Below are 15029 nucleotides of genomic sequence, written 5' to 3'. Positions count from 1 at the left end.
AGGAAGGAGATAGTTCAGCTCTTACTGATTGCTTCCTTTGGCTTTGGCTAAAAGGTGACCAGTCCTCTGGAGTTCTTGCTGAGAAATAGATATTGTGCCCCTTCCACCCCCGCCACCCCACCCCCGCCCCGCCCTGCCCGAAAGCCCATTTCCTCCCTGATGAAATTTGAGGAGGTGGGCTTTGTCTTCTGCCACTTAGCTTAGCCTTAATGAACATGTATAGCAGCCCACATCTCCCCCGTCACTGAATGTTTTATATCCTTTAGAGAAGTAGGGGAGATAGGTCTTTTGTGGAAAATGTCAGAGTCAATTGCTGATAAGCATGACTCGGCAGTGTGCCCTCCCTTTTGGAGCAGCAAAGACAAACCAAAGGAGCTGCATGTGCATCAGCAGCCCCCATATCCTAAGACCCTGGAGGACCATTTACAGCAAAAACCTATCCAGTTCTTCTGGGGTCTCCCGTCTCTGCACAGCGAGTCCTTGCCCTCTGCTGTTCATGTCTTGGCTGACAGTTCCTCAGTCTTTATTTTCAATGGAAACTCGAATGCCTCCACAGGCCAAGAATCACCAGTGCTTCCCGATCCCCTGCCTCTGTCCTTGCCTGAGATTCAGCCTGAACCCTTGCCTCAAACCCTGCCTCAATCTCAGCCCCTACCTCTCACTCAGGTCCAGTCCCAGGCCGACCCTCAATCCCCACTCCCAGGCATACCATCTGATCCTCTACCGCATATTAGGATCTGTGGAGTAAGTCTCCACAGACCTCAGGAGGAGTCAGAGTCTCTCTCCTCATCTGAAATTCAACAGCTGGAATGGAACATTTTGCAGAAACAACAGGAAAATTTGTGGGGTTTACCCTCTGTGGTCCAAAGATCTCGAGAAGACTTTTGTCCATCAGCTCCTAACACTCCTCGCCACTGGGCCCCCCAGGCCCATGTTTCAATCTCCGTCCTTCCTGGGGAGTTTCCTCTCTGTGATGAACTTCGGAACCTCTCATTTCTCAGTCCTGATGTCCCGACACTCCCGGAGACACAAATCCAAAAGAGGAGCGATTTCCTGATGTGGAAGGAAAAGGAAAAGAGAAAAGATTCTTTTCCAGAACAACTTAGGCCAGACTACCAACTAAATTCTTCATGGAAAATGTCAGAGTCAATTGCTGATAAGCATGACTCGGCAGTGTGCCCTCCCTTTTGGAGCAGCAAAGACAAACCAAAGGAGCTGCATGTGCATCAGCAGCCCCCATATCCTAAGACCCTGGAGGACCATTTACAGCAAAAACCTATCCAGTTCTTCTGGGGTCTCCCGTCTCTGCACAGCGAGTCCTTGCCCTCTGCTGTTCATGTCTTGGCTGACAGTTCCTCAGTCTTTATTTTCAATGGAAACTCGAATGTCTCCACAGGCCAAGAATCACCAGTGCTTCCCGATCCCCTGCCTCTGTCCTTGCCTGAGATTCAGCCTGAACCCTTGCCTCAAACCCTGCCTCAATCTCAGCCCCTACCTCTCACTCAGGTCCAGTCCCAGGCCGACCCTCAATCCCCACTCCCAGGCATACCATCTGATCCTCTACCCCAGAATAGGATCTGTGGAGTAAGTCTCCACAGACCTCAGGAGGAGTCAGAGTCTCTCTCCTCATCTGAAATTCAACAGCTGGAATGGAACATTTTGCAGAAACAACAGGAAAATTTGTGGGGTTTACCCTCTGTGGTCCAAAGATCTCGAGAAGACTTTTGTCCATCAGCTCCTAACACTCCTCGCCACTGGGCCCCCCAGGCCCATGTTTCAATCTCCGTCCTTCCTGGGGAGTTTCCTCTCTGTGATGAACTTCGGAACCTCTCATTTCTCAGTCCTGATGTCCCGACACTCCCGGAGACACAAATCCAAAAGAGGAGCGATTTCCTGATGTGGAAGGAAAAGGAAAAGAGAAAAGATTCTTTTCCAGAACAACTTAGGCCAGACTACCAACTAAATTCTTCATGGAAAATGTCAGAGTCAATTGCTGATAAGCATGACTCGGCAGTGTGCCCTCCCTTTTGGAGCAGCAAAGACAAACCAAAGGAGCTGCATGTGCATCAGCAGCCCCCATATCCTAAGACCCTGGAGGACCATTTACAGCAAAAACCTATCCAGTTCTTCTGGGGTCTCCCGTCTCTGCACAGCGAGTCCTTGCCCTCTGCTGTTCATGTCTTGGCTGACAGTTCCTCAGTCTTTATTTTCAATGGAAACTCGAATGCCTCCACAGGCCAAGAATCACCAGTGCTTCCCGATCCCCTGCCTCTGTCCTTGCCTGAGATTCAGCCTGAACCCTTGCCTCAAACCCTGCCTCAATCTCAGCCCCTACCTCTCACTCAGGTCCAGTCCCAGGCCGACCCTCAATCCCCACTCCCAGGCATACCATCTGATCTTCTACCCCAGATTAGGATCTGTGGAGTAAGTCTCCACAGACCTCAGGAGGAGTCAGAGTCTCCCTCCTCATCTGAAATTCAACAGCTGGAATGGAACATTTTGCAGAAACAACAGGAAAATTTGTGGGGTTTACCCTCTGTGGTCCAAAGATCTCGGGAAGACTTTTGTCCATCAGCTCCTAACACTCCTCGCCACTGGGCCCCCCAGGCCCACGTTTCAATCTCCGTCCTTCCTGGGGAGTTTCCTCTCAGTGATGAACTTCGGAAGAAACTAGAGCATCACCTTCGAAAGAGGTTCATCCAGCACGAGTGGGGCCTGCCCCACAGAATCTACGAGTCTGTGTCACTGAGATTGCCTCCAAATGGTTTTTCAGAGGCATCTGAGTCGGAGAGCAATAATGGAGTCTCACTGACCTCTGTGTTTAAGGGTCAGAGCAGCAAAAATGTAAATGTTGGATTGAGCCAAACTGGAAGCTTCCATGAGAGGAGCTCAGAAATGTTCCAGCTAGAGGAAGATGTGGGGAAACATCTGGGACACAGCCTAGAGAATGGCCCAAAAGATCACCTGTTGAATGACCCAAAGAGCTCTTCAGGTAAGGATCTGGGGTATGACTCTGAGAAAGACCTAAACAGTCAGATGGTGAGTCTCTCAGAGAAAAATTCAAGGGTGTCAGCAAAGAGTCTAAGTCGGAGACAACTTGAAAATGTCCTAAAAGTACATTTGAGCAAGAAGTTGGAGGACATACATGAGGGTCGGCTCCCTGAGACTGTGCGTAATTCATGGCATGCTATCAAGCAAACATTGCTTCTTTCTGTGAAATCCCACACCCAAACAAAACAGAGAAGTTTGCCCTCATCAGTGGGTGAGGCCTACCCCCTGAATACCTTCTAGGACCTGACTTTTGTTGATTCCAGTCCACAACAGATGCTGGAAGCCCATATTAAAAGGTTTCCTATGAGGATGTTGTGGGCCCTTCCCCGCAAGGTCCTTGAATCCATCCAGATCTTTAAATTGAAAGATGCCTCATGCCAGTCCTTGTCTCATGCCAACTTGCCCTCCTCAACCAATGTGATTTCTGAGGCAGACTCCAAATCTGGGAGCTTCAAGTCCTTGAGAGGAAGCTCTGCATCTCTCCATGGAGACAAAGTGGGAACAACAAATTCAGCCCCTGACCTGGATCGTTCTCTCCCTGCCACCTCACCTGTGGGCAAAGGAGGACAGAGGGTCCTGAGACAACCACGCTCTGATGTCAACCGTGGGCTGGCAGAGGGTGTTCAGAGAATTAAGGATGCCAGACAGACTCGTCTGCCTGTCTCCCTCTGCATCACAGGGAAAGCAGGTCATAGACAGACTCAACTAGACAACAGAGATCCCCAAAAGCTGCTTGCAAAGCAAGCTGGGGCCAGATATGAGCCAAAGCGTAAGAGTGTGAGTTCCAGTGATAAAGGAGAAATGCAGCAGGGCAAAAAGGTGGAGAAGTCAGAACCTGTTTCAATGCCCAGATGGTCTAGGGAGGTATTCACGGCTGAGGAGCTTGACACTCTTCAATTAAAAACTAGTGACATGTTGGCAACTAGCAAGCCAGGGAGCTCCCAAATGATAAATGTGAATGAGAATAAAGTAGAAACTACCGTGACCACTGGAAGCCCCCCACCCAAATTACCAGTTCCCCAAGATCCTAAATCATTAGACCTTAAAGAACAACTGTTCAGTGAGTTGAACTTTAAACTGGAGAACAGGGAGCATAGCCAGGCTCAAGGCCAACCCACTGACGCATCCCTTGCTTCAGATAACTTGACTAACGAGGCCTCACTGACTCATGCCCAGGGTGTCTCAGGTGGGGACATGGGAGCTTCCCAGGTGCTGCATGTCCATTTGGAGGACAGAGGAATCAGGATGGAGCAGCAGCAGGAACCTTGGGTCCCTAAGCATGCCTTAAGGAGGTGCCAGGATAAGAATTTCCCACCAACTGCAAAGAGAGTGAGCCCTCTGGAGCCCAAGGCAGAAGAGCTTGATCGAGGGGATAAAGGGTTCGGGACATCCCAACTTAGGAGGAAGCGTTTCCCTACTCAGGAGATGGTACTAGCGAAGACACTTGCGAGCAAGTCTTCCCAGATCCTATCACAGAAGGGACAGCCTCTTCCTGAAGGCCATATCAGAAAAAGAATGAAGCACTTCTTGCAATGGCTTTTTTCTGGGATAAAATACAAAAGGCAAGAAGATGCCCAGGAAAAGGGCAGCCCCATATCAACTGTGCAGAACAGAGGCCTAGTTAAAAGTAGAGCTGCCTTGACTGGGACAACTGAAGCTCAGAAAATCGCGACAGGCATCAGGAAGTTCCTAGATGAGAAACCGGGGTGTCAGTATGCAATGGATGTCACCTACTCTCAAGAGCCCCTTCCTTCCCCAGTGCAGTTTAGGAAAACTCAGCAAAAGGCGCAAGTGCAGGTCTGGACAGAGCCTGTCCAGGGGCATCCTTTCAACCACAGGGCTCCCTCCTGTAAACTGACAAATATCAAGTCCTGCCATCAAGAAGCTATCTTTGCTGGCCACAGTTATCCTCCAAGTAGTACAAGACAGATCAGAGATAAGAAGAGACACTCCCAGAAAGTTGTGGCATTCAAGGACCAGCGACTGTGTCACAAACATCCCCCACCAGTGTCCCACAGGGAGCCTGTGCCCCATCCAAGCCCCACCCGCAGGCGTCAAGCTGGCCAGGCACCCACCACTGCGCTCAGCACTGCTGAAGGCCCTGTGTTCAGACATCTGTCTCTACTGTCTAGACAGAAAACACTGCCCCAGAATTTCCAGGGATGAAGACTTCCCATCCAGAAATAACTCCTTCCTTGTAGAGATTATTGATTCTCCCCAATAAATATTTATCTAATAATAGTGTATCTTTTCTGTGTACTGTGTACTGTGTTGGGGGCATGGGTTTTGGGTAACTCAGGGCTTATGTGTAAGGGAAAGGAAGGAGATAGTTCAGCTCTTACTGATTGCTTCCTTTGGCTTTGGCTAAAAGGTGACCAGTCCTCTGGAGTTCTTGCTGAGAAATAGATATTGTGCCCCTTCCACCCCCGCCACCCCACCCCCGCCCCGCCCTGCCCGAAAGCCCATTTCCTCCCTGATGAAATTTGAGGAGGTGGGCTTTGTCTTCTGCCACTTAGCTTAGCCTTAATGAACATGTATAGCAGCCCACATCTCCCCCGTCACTGAATGTTTTATATCCTTTAGAGAAGTAGGGGAGATAGGTCTTTTGTGGAAAATGTCAGAGTCAATTGCTGATAAGCATGACTCGGCAGTGTGCCCTCCCTTTTGGAGCAGCAAAGACAAACCAAAGGAGCTGCATGTGCATCAGCAGCCCCCATATCCTAAGACCCTGGAGGACCATTTACAGCAAAAACCTATCCAGTTCTTCTGGGGTCTCCCGTCTCTGCACAGCGAGTCCTTGCCCTCTGCTGTTCATGTCTTGGCTGACAGTTCCTCAGTCTTTATTTTCAATGGAAACTCGAATGCCTCCACAGGCCAAGAATCACCAGTGCTTCCCGATCCCCTGCCTCTGTCCTTGCCTGAGATTCAGCCTGAACCCTTGCCTCAAACCCTGCCTCAATCTCAGCCCCTACCTCTCACTCAGGTCCAGTCCCAGGCCGACCCTCAATCCCCACTCCCAGGCATACCATCTGATCCTCTACCGCATATTAGGATCTGTGGAGTAAGTCTCCACAGACCTCAGGAGGAGTCAGAGTCTCTCTCCTCATCTGAAATTCAACAGCTGGAATGGAACATTTTGCAGAAACAACAGGAAAATTTGTGGGGTTTACCCTCTGTGGTCCAAAGATCTCGAGAAGACTTTTGTCCATCAGCTCCTAACACTCCTCGCCACTGGGCCCCCCAGGCCCATGTTTCAATCTCCGTCCTTCCTGGGGAGTTTCCTCTCTGTGATGAACTTCGGAACCTCTCATTTCTCAGTCCTGATGTCCCGACACTCCCGGAGACACAAATCCAAAAGAGGAGCGATTTCCTGATGTGGAAGGAAAAGGAAAAGAGAAAAGATTCTTTTCCAGAACAACTTAGGCCAGACTACCAACTAAATTCTTCATGGAAAATGTCAGAGTCAATTGCTGATAAGCATGACTCGGCAGTGTGCCCTCCCTTTTGGAGCAGCAAAGACAAACCAAAGGAGCTGCATGTGCATCAGCAGCCCCCATATCCTAAGACCCTGGAGGACCATTTACAGCAAAAACCTATCCAGTTCTTCTGGGGTCTCCCGTCTCTGCACAGCGAGTCCTTGCCCTCTGCTGTTCATGTCTTGGCTGACAGTTCCTCAGTCTTTATTTTCAATGGAAACTCGAATGTCTCCACAGGCCAAGAATCACCAGTGCTTCCCGATCCCCTGCCTCTGTCCTTGCCTGAGATTCAGCCTGAACCCTTGCCTCAAACCCTGCCTCAATCTCAGCCCCTACCTCTCACTCAGGTCCAGTCCCAGGCCGACCCTCAATCCCCACTCCCAGGCATACCATCTGATCCTCTACCCCAGAATAGGATCTGTGGAGTAAGTCTCCACAGACCTCAGGAGGAGTCAGAGTCTCTCTCCTCATCTGAAATTCAACAGCTGGAATGGAACATTTTGCAGAAACAACAGGAAAATTTGTGGGGTTTACCCTCTGTGGTCCAAAGATCTCGAGAAGACTTTTGTCCATCAGCTCCTAACACTCCTCGCCACTGGGCCCCCCAGGCCCATGTTTCAATCTCCGTCCTTCCTGGGGAGTTTCCTCTCTGTGATGAACTTCGGAACCTCTCATTTCTCAGTCCTGATGTCCCGACACTCCCGGAGACACAAATCCAAAAGAGGAGCGATTTCCTGATGTGGAAGGAAAAGGAAAAGAGAAAAGATTCTTTTCCAGAACAACTTAGGCCAGACTACCAACTAAATTCTTCATGGAAAATGTCAGAGTCAATTGCTGATAAGCATGACTCGGCAGTGTGCCCTCCCTTTTGGAGCAGCAAAGACAAACCAAAGGAGCTGCATGTGCATCAGCAGCCCCCATATCCTAAGACCCTGGAGGACCATTTACAGCAAAAACCTATCCAGTTCTTCTGGGGTCTCCCGTCTCTGCACAGCGAGTCCTTGCCCTCTGCTGTTCATGTCTTGGCTGACAGTTCCTCAGTCTTTATTTTCAATGGAAACTCGAATGCCTCCACAGGCCAAGAATCACCAGTGCTTCCCGATCCCCTGCCTCTGTCCTTGCCTGAGATTCAGCCTGAACCCTTGCCTCAAACCCTGCCTCAATCTCAGCCCCTACCTCTCACTCAGGTCCAGTCCCAGGCCGACCCTCAATCCCCACTCCCAGGCATACCATCTGATCTTCTACCCCAGATTAGGATCTGTGGAGTAAGTCTCCACAGACCTCAGGAGGAGTCAGAGTCTCCCTCCTCATCTGAAATTCAACAGCTGGAATGGAACATTTTGCAGAAACAACAGGAAAATTTGTGGGGTTTACCCTCTGTGGTCCAAAGATCTCGGGAAGACTTTTGTCCATCAGCTCCTAACACTCCTCGCCACTGGGCCCCCCAGGCCCACGTTTCAATCTCCGTCCTTCCTGGGGAGTTTCCTCTCAGTGATGAACTTCGGAAGAAACTAGAGCATCACCTTCGAAAGAGGTTCATCCAGCACGAGTGGGGCCTGCCCCACAGAATCTACGAGTCTGTGTCACTGAGATTGCCTCCAAATGGTTTTTCAGAGGCATCTGAGTCGGAGAGCAATAATGGAGTCTCACTGACCTCTGTGTTTAAGGGTCAGAGCAGCAAAAATGTAAATGTTGGATTGAGCCAAACTGGAAGCTTCCATGAGAGGAGCTCAGAAATGTTCCAGCTAGAGGAAGATGTGGGGAAACATCTGGGACACAGCCTAGAGAATGGCCCAAAAGATCACCTGTTGAATGACCCAAAGAGCTCTTCAGGTAAGGATCTGGGGTATGACTCTGAGAAAGACCTAAACAGTCAGATGGTGAGTCTCTCAGAGAAAAATTCAAGGGTGTCAGCAAAGAGTCTAAGTCGGAGACAACTTGAAAATGTCCTAAAAGTACATTTGAGCAAGAAGTTGGAGGACATACATGAGGGTCGGCTCCCTGAGACTGTGCGTAATTCATGGCATGCTATCAAGCAAACATTGCTTCTTTCTGTGAAATCCCACACCCAAACAAAACAGAGAAGTTTGCCCTCATCAGTGGGTGAGGCCTACCCCCTGAATACCTTCTAGGACCTGACTTTTGTTGATTCCAGTCCACAACAGATGCTGGAAGCCCATATTAAAAGGTTTCCTATGAGGATGTTGTGGGCCCTTCCCCGCAAGGTCCTTGAATCCATCCAGATCTTTAAATTGAAAGATGCCTCATGCCAGTCCTTGTCTCATGCCAACTTGCCCTCCTCAACCAATGTGATTTCTGAGGCAGACTCCAAATCTGGGAGCTTCAAGTCCTTGAGAGGAAGCTCTGCATCTCTCCATGGAGACAAAGTGGGAACAACAAATTCAGCCCCTGACCTGGATCGTTCTCTCCCTGCCACCTCACCTGTGGGCAAAGGAGGACAGAGGGTCCTGAGACAACCACGCTCTGATGTCAACCGTGGGCTGGCAGAGGGTGTTCAGAGAATTAAGGATGCCAGACAGACTCGTCTGCCTGTCTCCCTCTGCATCACAGGGAAAGCAGGTCATAGACAGACTCAACTAGACAACAGAGATCCCCAAAAGCTGCTTGCAAAGCAAGCTGGGGCCAGATATGAGCCAAAGCGTAAGAGTGTGAGTTCCAGTGATAAAGGAGAAATGCAACAGGGCAAAAAGGTGGAGAAGTCAGAACCTGTTTCAATGCCCAGATGGTCTAGGGAGGTATTCACGGCTGAGGAGCTTGACACTCTTCAATTAAAAACTAGTGACATGTTGGCAACTAGCAAGCCAGGGAGCTCCCAAATGATAAATGTGAATGAGAATAAAGTAGAAACTACCGTGACCACTGGAAGCCCCCCACCCAAATTACCAGTTCCCCAAGATCCTAAATCATTAGACCTTAAAGAACAACTGTTCAGTGAGTTGAACTTTAAACTGGAGAACAGGGAGCATAGCCAGGCTCAAGGCCAACCCACTGACGCATCCCTTGCTTCAGATAACTTGACTAACGAGGCCTCACTGACTCATGCCCAGGGTGTCTCAGGTGGGGACATGGGAGCTTCCCAGGTGCTGCATGTCCATTTGGAGGACAGAGGAATCAGGATGGAGCAGCAGCAGGAACCTTGGGTCCCTAAGCATGCCTTAAGGAGGTGCCAGGATAAGAATTTCCCACCAACTGCAAAGAGAGTGAGCCCTCTGGAGCCCAAGGCAGAAGAGCTTGATCGAGGGGATAAAGGGTTCGGGACATCCCAACTTAGGAGGAAGCGTTTCCCTACTCAGGAGATGGTACTAGCGAAGACACTTGCGAGCAAGTCTTCCCAGATGCTATCACAGAAGGGACAGCCTCTTCCTGAAGGCCATATCAGAAAAAGAATGAAGCACTTCTTGCAATGGCTTTTTTCTGGGATAAAATACAAAAGGCAAGAAGATGCCCAGGAAAAGGGCAGCCCCATATCAACTGTGCAGAACAGAGGCCTAGTTAAAAGTAGAGCTGCCTTGACTGGGACAACTGAAGCTCAGAAAATCGCGACAGGCATCAGGAAGTTCCTAGATGAGAAACCGGGGTGTCAGTATGCAATGGATGTCACCTACTCTCAAGAGCCCCTTCCTTCCCCAGTGCAGTTTAGGAAAACTCAGCAAAAGGCGCAAGTGCAGGTCTGGACAGAGCCTGTCCAGGGGCATCCTTTCAACCACAGGGCTCCCTCCTGTAAACTGACAAATATCAAGTCCTGCCATCAAGAAGCTATCTTTGCTGGCCACAGTTATCCTCCAAGTAGTACAAGACAGATCAGAGATAAGAAGAGACACTCCCAGAAAGTTGTGGCATTCAAGGACCAGCGACTGTGTCACAAACATCCCCCACCAGTGTCCCACAGGGAGCCTGTGCCCCATCCAAGCCCCACCCGCAGGCGTCAAGCTGGCCAGGCACCCACCACTGCGCTCAGCACTGCTGAAGGCCCTGTGTTCAGACATCTGTCTCTACTGTCTAGACAGAAAACACTGCCCCAGAATTTCCAGGGATGAAGACTTCCCATCCAGAAATAACTCCTTCCTTGTAGAGATTATTGATTCTCCCCAATAAATATTTATCTAATAATAGTGTATCTTTTCTGTGTACTGTGTACTGTGTTGGGGGCATGGGTTTTGGGTAACTCAGGGCTTATGTGTAAGGGAAAGGAAGGAGATAGTTCAGCTCTTACTGATTGCTTCCTTTGGCTTTGGCTAAAAGGTGACCAGTCCTCTGGAGTTCTTGCTGAGAAATAGATATTGTGCCCCTTCCACCCCCGCCACCCCACCCCCGCCCCGCCCTGCCCGAAAGCCCATTTCCTCCCTGATGAAATTTGAGGAGGTGGGCTTTGTCTTCTGCCACTTAGCTTAGCCTTAATGAACATGTATAGCAGCCCACATCTCCCCCGTCACTGAATGTTTTATATCCTTTAGAGAAGTAGGGGAGATAGGTCTTTTGTGGAAAATGTCAGAGTCAATTGCTGATAAGCATGACTCGGCAGTGTGCCCTCCCTTTTGGAGCAGCAAAGACAAACCAAAGGAGCTGCATGTGCATCAGCAGCCCCCATATCCTAAGACCCTGGAGGACCATTTACAGCAAAAACCTATCCAGTTCTTCTGGGGTCTCCCGTCTCTGCACAGCGAGTCCTTGCCCTCTGCTGTTCATGTCTTGGCTGACAGTTCCTCAGTCTTTATTTTCAATGGAAACTCGAATGCCTCCACAGGCCAAGAATCACCAGTGCTTCCCGATCCCCTGCCTCTGTCCTTGCCTGAGATTCAGCCTGAACCCTTGCCTCAAACCCTGCCTCAATCTCAGCCCCTACCTCTCACTCAGGTCCAGTCCCAGGCCGACCCTCAATCCCCACTCCCAGGCATACCATCTGATCTTCTACCCCAGATTAGGATCTGTGGAGTAAGTCTCCACAGACCTCAGGAGGAGTCAGAGTCTCCCTCCTCATCTGAAATTCAACAGCTGGAATGGAACATTTTGCAGAAACAACAGGAAAATTTGTGGGGTTTACCCTCTGTGGTCCAAAGATCTCGGGAAGACTTTTGTCCATCAGCTCCTAACACTCCTCGCCACTGGGCCCCCCAGGCCCACGTTTCAATCTCCGTCCTTCCTGGGGAGTTTCCTCTCAGTGATGAACTTCGGAAGAAACTAGAGCATCACCTTCGAAAGAGGTTCATCCAGCACGAGTGGGGCCTGCCCCACAGAATCTACGAGTCTGTGTCACTGAGATTGCCTCCAAATGGTTTTTCAGAGGCATCTGAGTCGGAGAGCAATAATGGAGTCTCACTGACCTCTGTGTTTAAGGGTCAGAGCAGCAAAAATGTAAATGTTGGATTGAGCCAAACTGGAAGCTTCCATGAGAGGAGCTCAGAAATGTTCCAGCTAGAGGAAGATGTGGGGAAACATCTGGGACACAGCCTAGAGAATGGCCCAAAAGATCACCTGTTGAATGACCCAAAGAGCTCTTCAGGTAAGGATCTGGGGTATGACTCTGAGAAAGACCTAAACAGTCAGATGGTGAGTCTCTCAGAGAAAAATTCAAGGGTGTCAGCAAAGAGTCTAAGTCGGAGACAACTTGAAAATGTCCTAAAAGTACATTTGAGCAAGAAGTTGGAGGACATACATGAGGGTCGGCTCCCTGAGACTGTGCGTAATTCATGGCATGCTATCAAGCAAACATTGCTTCTTTCTGTGAAATCCCACACCCAAACAAAACAGAGAAGTTTGCCCTCATCAGTGGGTGAGGCCTACCCCCTGAATACCTTCTAGGACCTGACTTTTGTTGATTCCAGTTCACAACAGATGCTGGAAGCCCATATTAAAAGGTTTCCTATGAGGATGTTGTGGGCCCTTCCCCGCAAGGTCCTTGAATCCATCCAGATCTTTAAATTGAAAGATGCCTCATGCCAGTCCTTGTCTCATGCCAACTTGCCCTCCTCAACCAATGTGATTTCTGAGGCAGACTCCAAATCTGGGAGCTTCAAGTCCTTGAGAGGAAGCTCTGCATCTCTCCATGGAGACAAAGTGGGAACAACAAATTCAGCCCCTGACCTGGATCGTTCTCTCCCTGCCACCTCACCTGTGGGCAAAGGAGGACAGAGGGTCCTGAGACAACCACGCTCTGATGTCAACCGTGGGCTGGCAGAGGGTGTTCAGAGAATTAAGGATGCCAGACAGACTCGTCTGCCTGTCTCCCTCTGCATCACAGGGAAAGCAGGTCATAGACAGACTCAACTAGACAACAGAGATCCCCAAAAGCTGCTTGCAAAGCAAGCTGGGGCCAGATATGAGCCAAAGCGTAAGAGTGTGAGTTCCAGTGATAAAGGAGAAATGCAGCAGGGCAAAAAGGTGGAGAAGTCAGAACCTGTTTCAATGCCCAGATGGTCTAGGGAGGTATTCACGGCTGAGGAGCTTGACACTCTTCAATTAAAAACTAGTGACATGTTGGCAACTAGCAAGCCAGGGAGCTCCCAAATGATAAATGTGAATGAGAATAAAGTAGAAACTACCGTGACCACTGGAAGCCCCCCACCCAAATTACCAGTTCCCCAAGATCCTAAATCATTAGACCTTAAAGAACAACTGTTCAGTGAGTTGAACTTTAAACTGGAGAACAGGGAGCATAGCCAGGCTCAAGGCCAACCCACTGACGCATCCCTTGCTTCAGATAACTTGACTAACGAGGCCTCACTGACTCATGCCCAGGGTGTCTCAGGTGGGGACATGGGAGCTTCCCAGGTGCTGCATGTCCATTTGGAGGACAGAGGAATCAGGATGGAGCAGCAGCAGGAACCTTGGGTCCCTAAGCATGCCTTAAGGAGGTGCCAGGATAAGAATTTCCCACCAACTGCAAAGAGAGTGAGCCCTCTGGAGCCCAAGGCAGAAGAGCTTGATCGAGGGGATAAAGGGTTCGGGACATCCCAACTTAGGAGGAAGCGTTTCCCTACTCAGGAGATGGTACTAGCGAAGACACTTGCGAGCAAGTCTTCCCAGATCCTATCACAGAAGGGACAGCCTCTTCCTGAAGGCCATATCAGAAAAAGAATGAAGCACTTCTTGCAATGGCTTTTTTCTGGGATAAAATACAAAAGGCAAGAAGATGCCCAGGAAAAGGGCAGCCCCATATCAACTGTGCAGAACAGAGGCCTAGTTAAAAGTAGAGCTGCCTTGACTGGGACAACTGAAGCTCAGAAAATCGCGACAGGCATCAGGAAGTTCCTAGATGAGAAACCGGGGTGTCAGTATGCAATGGATGTCACCTACTCTCAAGAGCCCCTTCCTTCCCCAGTGCAGTTTAGGAAAACTCAGCAAAAGGCGCAAGTGCAGGTCTGGACAGAGCCTGTCCAGGGGCATCCTTTCAACCACAGGGCTCCCTCCTGTAAACTGACAAATATCAAGTCCTGCCATCAAGAAGCTATCTTTGCTGGCCACAGTTATCCTCCAAGTAGTACAAGACAGATCAGAGATAAGAAGAGACACTCCCAGAAAGTTGTGGCATTCAAGGACCAGCGACTGTGTCACAAACATCCCCCACCAGTGTCCCACAGGGAGCCTGTGCCCCATCCAAGCCCCACCCGCAGGCGTCAAGCTGGCCAGGCACCCACCACTGCGCTCAGCACTGCTGAAGGCCCTGTGTTCAGACATCTGTCTCTACTGTCTAGACAGAAAACACTGCCCCAGAATTTCCAGGGATGAAGACTTCCCATCCAGAAATAACTCCTTCCTTGTAGAGATTATTGATTCTCCCCAATAAATATTTATCTAATAATAGTGTATCTTTTCTGTGTACTGTGTACTGTGTTGGGGGCATGGGTTTTGGGTAACTCAGGGCTTATGTGTAAGGGAAAGGAAGGAGATAGTTCAGCTCTTACTGATTGCTTCCTTTGGCTTTGGCTAAAAGGTGACCAGTCCTCTGGAGTTCTTGCTGAGAAATAGATATTGTGCCCCTTCCACCCCCGCCACCCCACCCCCGCCCCGCCCTGCCCGAAAGCCCATTTCCTCCCTGATGAAATTTGAGGAGGTGGGCTTTGTCTTCTGCCACTTAGCTTAGCCTTAATGAACATGTATAGCAGCCCACATCTCCCCCGTCACTGAATGTTTTATATCCTTTAGAGAAGTAGGGGAGATAGGTCTTTTGTGGAAAATGTCAGAGTCAATTGCTGATAAGCATGACTCGGCAGTGTGCCCTCCCTTTTGGAGCAGCAAAGACAAACCAAAGGAGCTGCATGTGCATCAGCAGCCCCCATATCCTAAGACCCTGGAGGACCATTTACAGCAAAAACCTATCCAGTTCTTCTGGGGTCTCCCGTCTCTGCACAGCGAGTCCTTGCCCTCTGCTGTTCATGTCTTGGCTGACAGTTCCTCAGTCTTTATTTTCAATGGAAACTCGAATGCCTCCACAGGCCAAGAATCACCAGTGCTTCCCGATCCCCTGCCTCTGTCCTTGCCTGA

General features: G+C 49.8%; 2 protein-coding genes across 2 annotated transcripts; both read left to right on the top strand.

The window, feature by feature from the left end:
* Nucleotides 1–1130: 1130 nt before the first annotated feature.
* On the top strand, nt 1131–5217 carry LOC308610786 (spermatogenesis-associated protein 31D1-like; the record flags this gene model as incomplete). The annotated part of the gene is given in 3 exon segments (XM_081259795.1): nt 1131–1139; nt 1570–3288; nt 3292–5217. Coding segments are annotated over 3 exon segments (3654 nt in total).
* Nucleotides 5218–6498: 1281 nt separating this feature from the next.
* On the top strand, nt 6499–10585 carry LOC308610785 (spermatogenesis-associated protein 31D1-like; the record flags this gene model as incomplete). The annotated part of the gene is given in 3 exon segments (XM_081259794.1): nt 6499–6507; nt 6938–8656; nt 8660–10585. Coding segments are annotated over 3 exon segments (3654 nt in total).
* Between the last annotated feature and the right edge of the window lie 4444 nt (nt 10586–15029).

The sequence above is a fragment of the Mesoplodon bidens genome (assembly GCF_964165515.1).
Source record: "Mesoplodon bidens genome assembly, contig: HAP1_SCAFFOLD_929, whole genome shotgun sequence".
NCBI classification, from domain to species: Eukaryota; Metazoa; Chordata; class Mammalia; order Artiodactyla; family Ziphiidae; genus Mesoplodon; species Mesoplodon bidens.
This window is presented reverse-complemented; position numbering and strand designations above follow the sequence as displayed.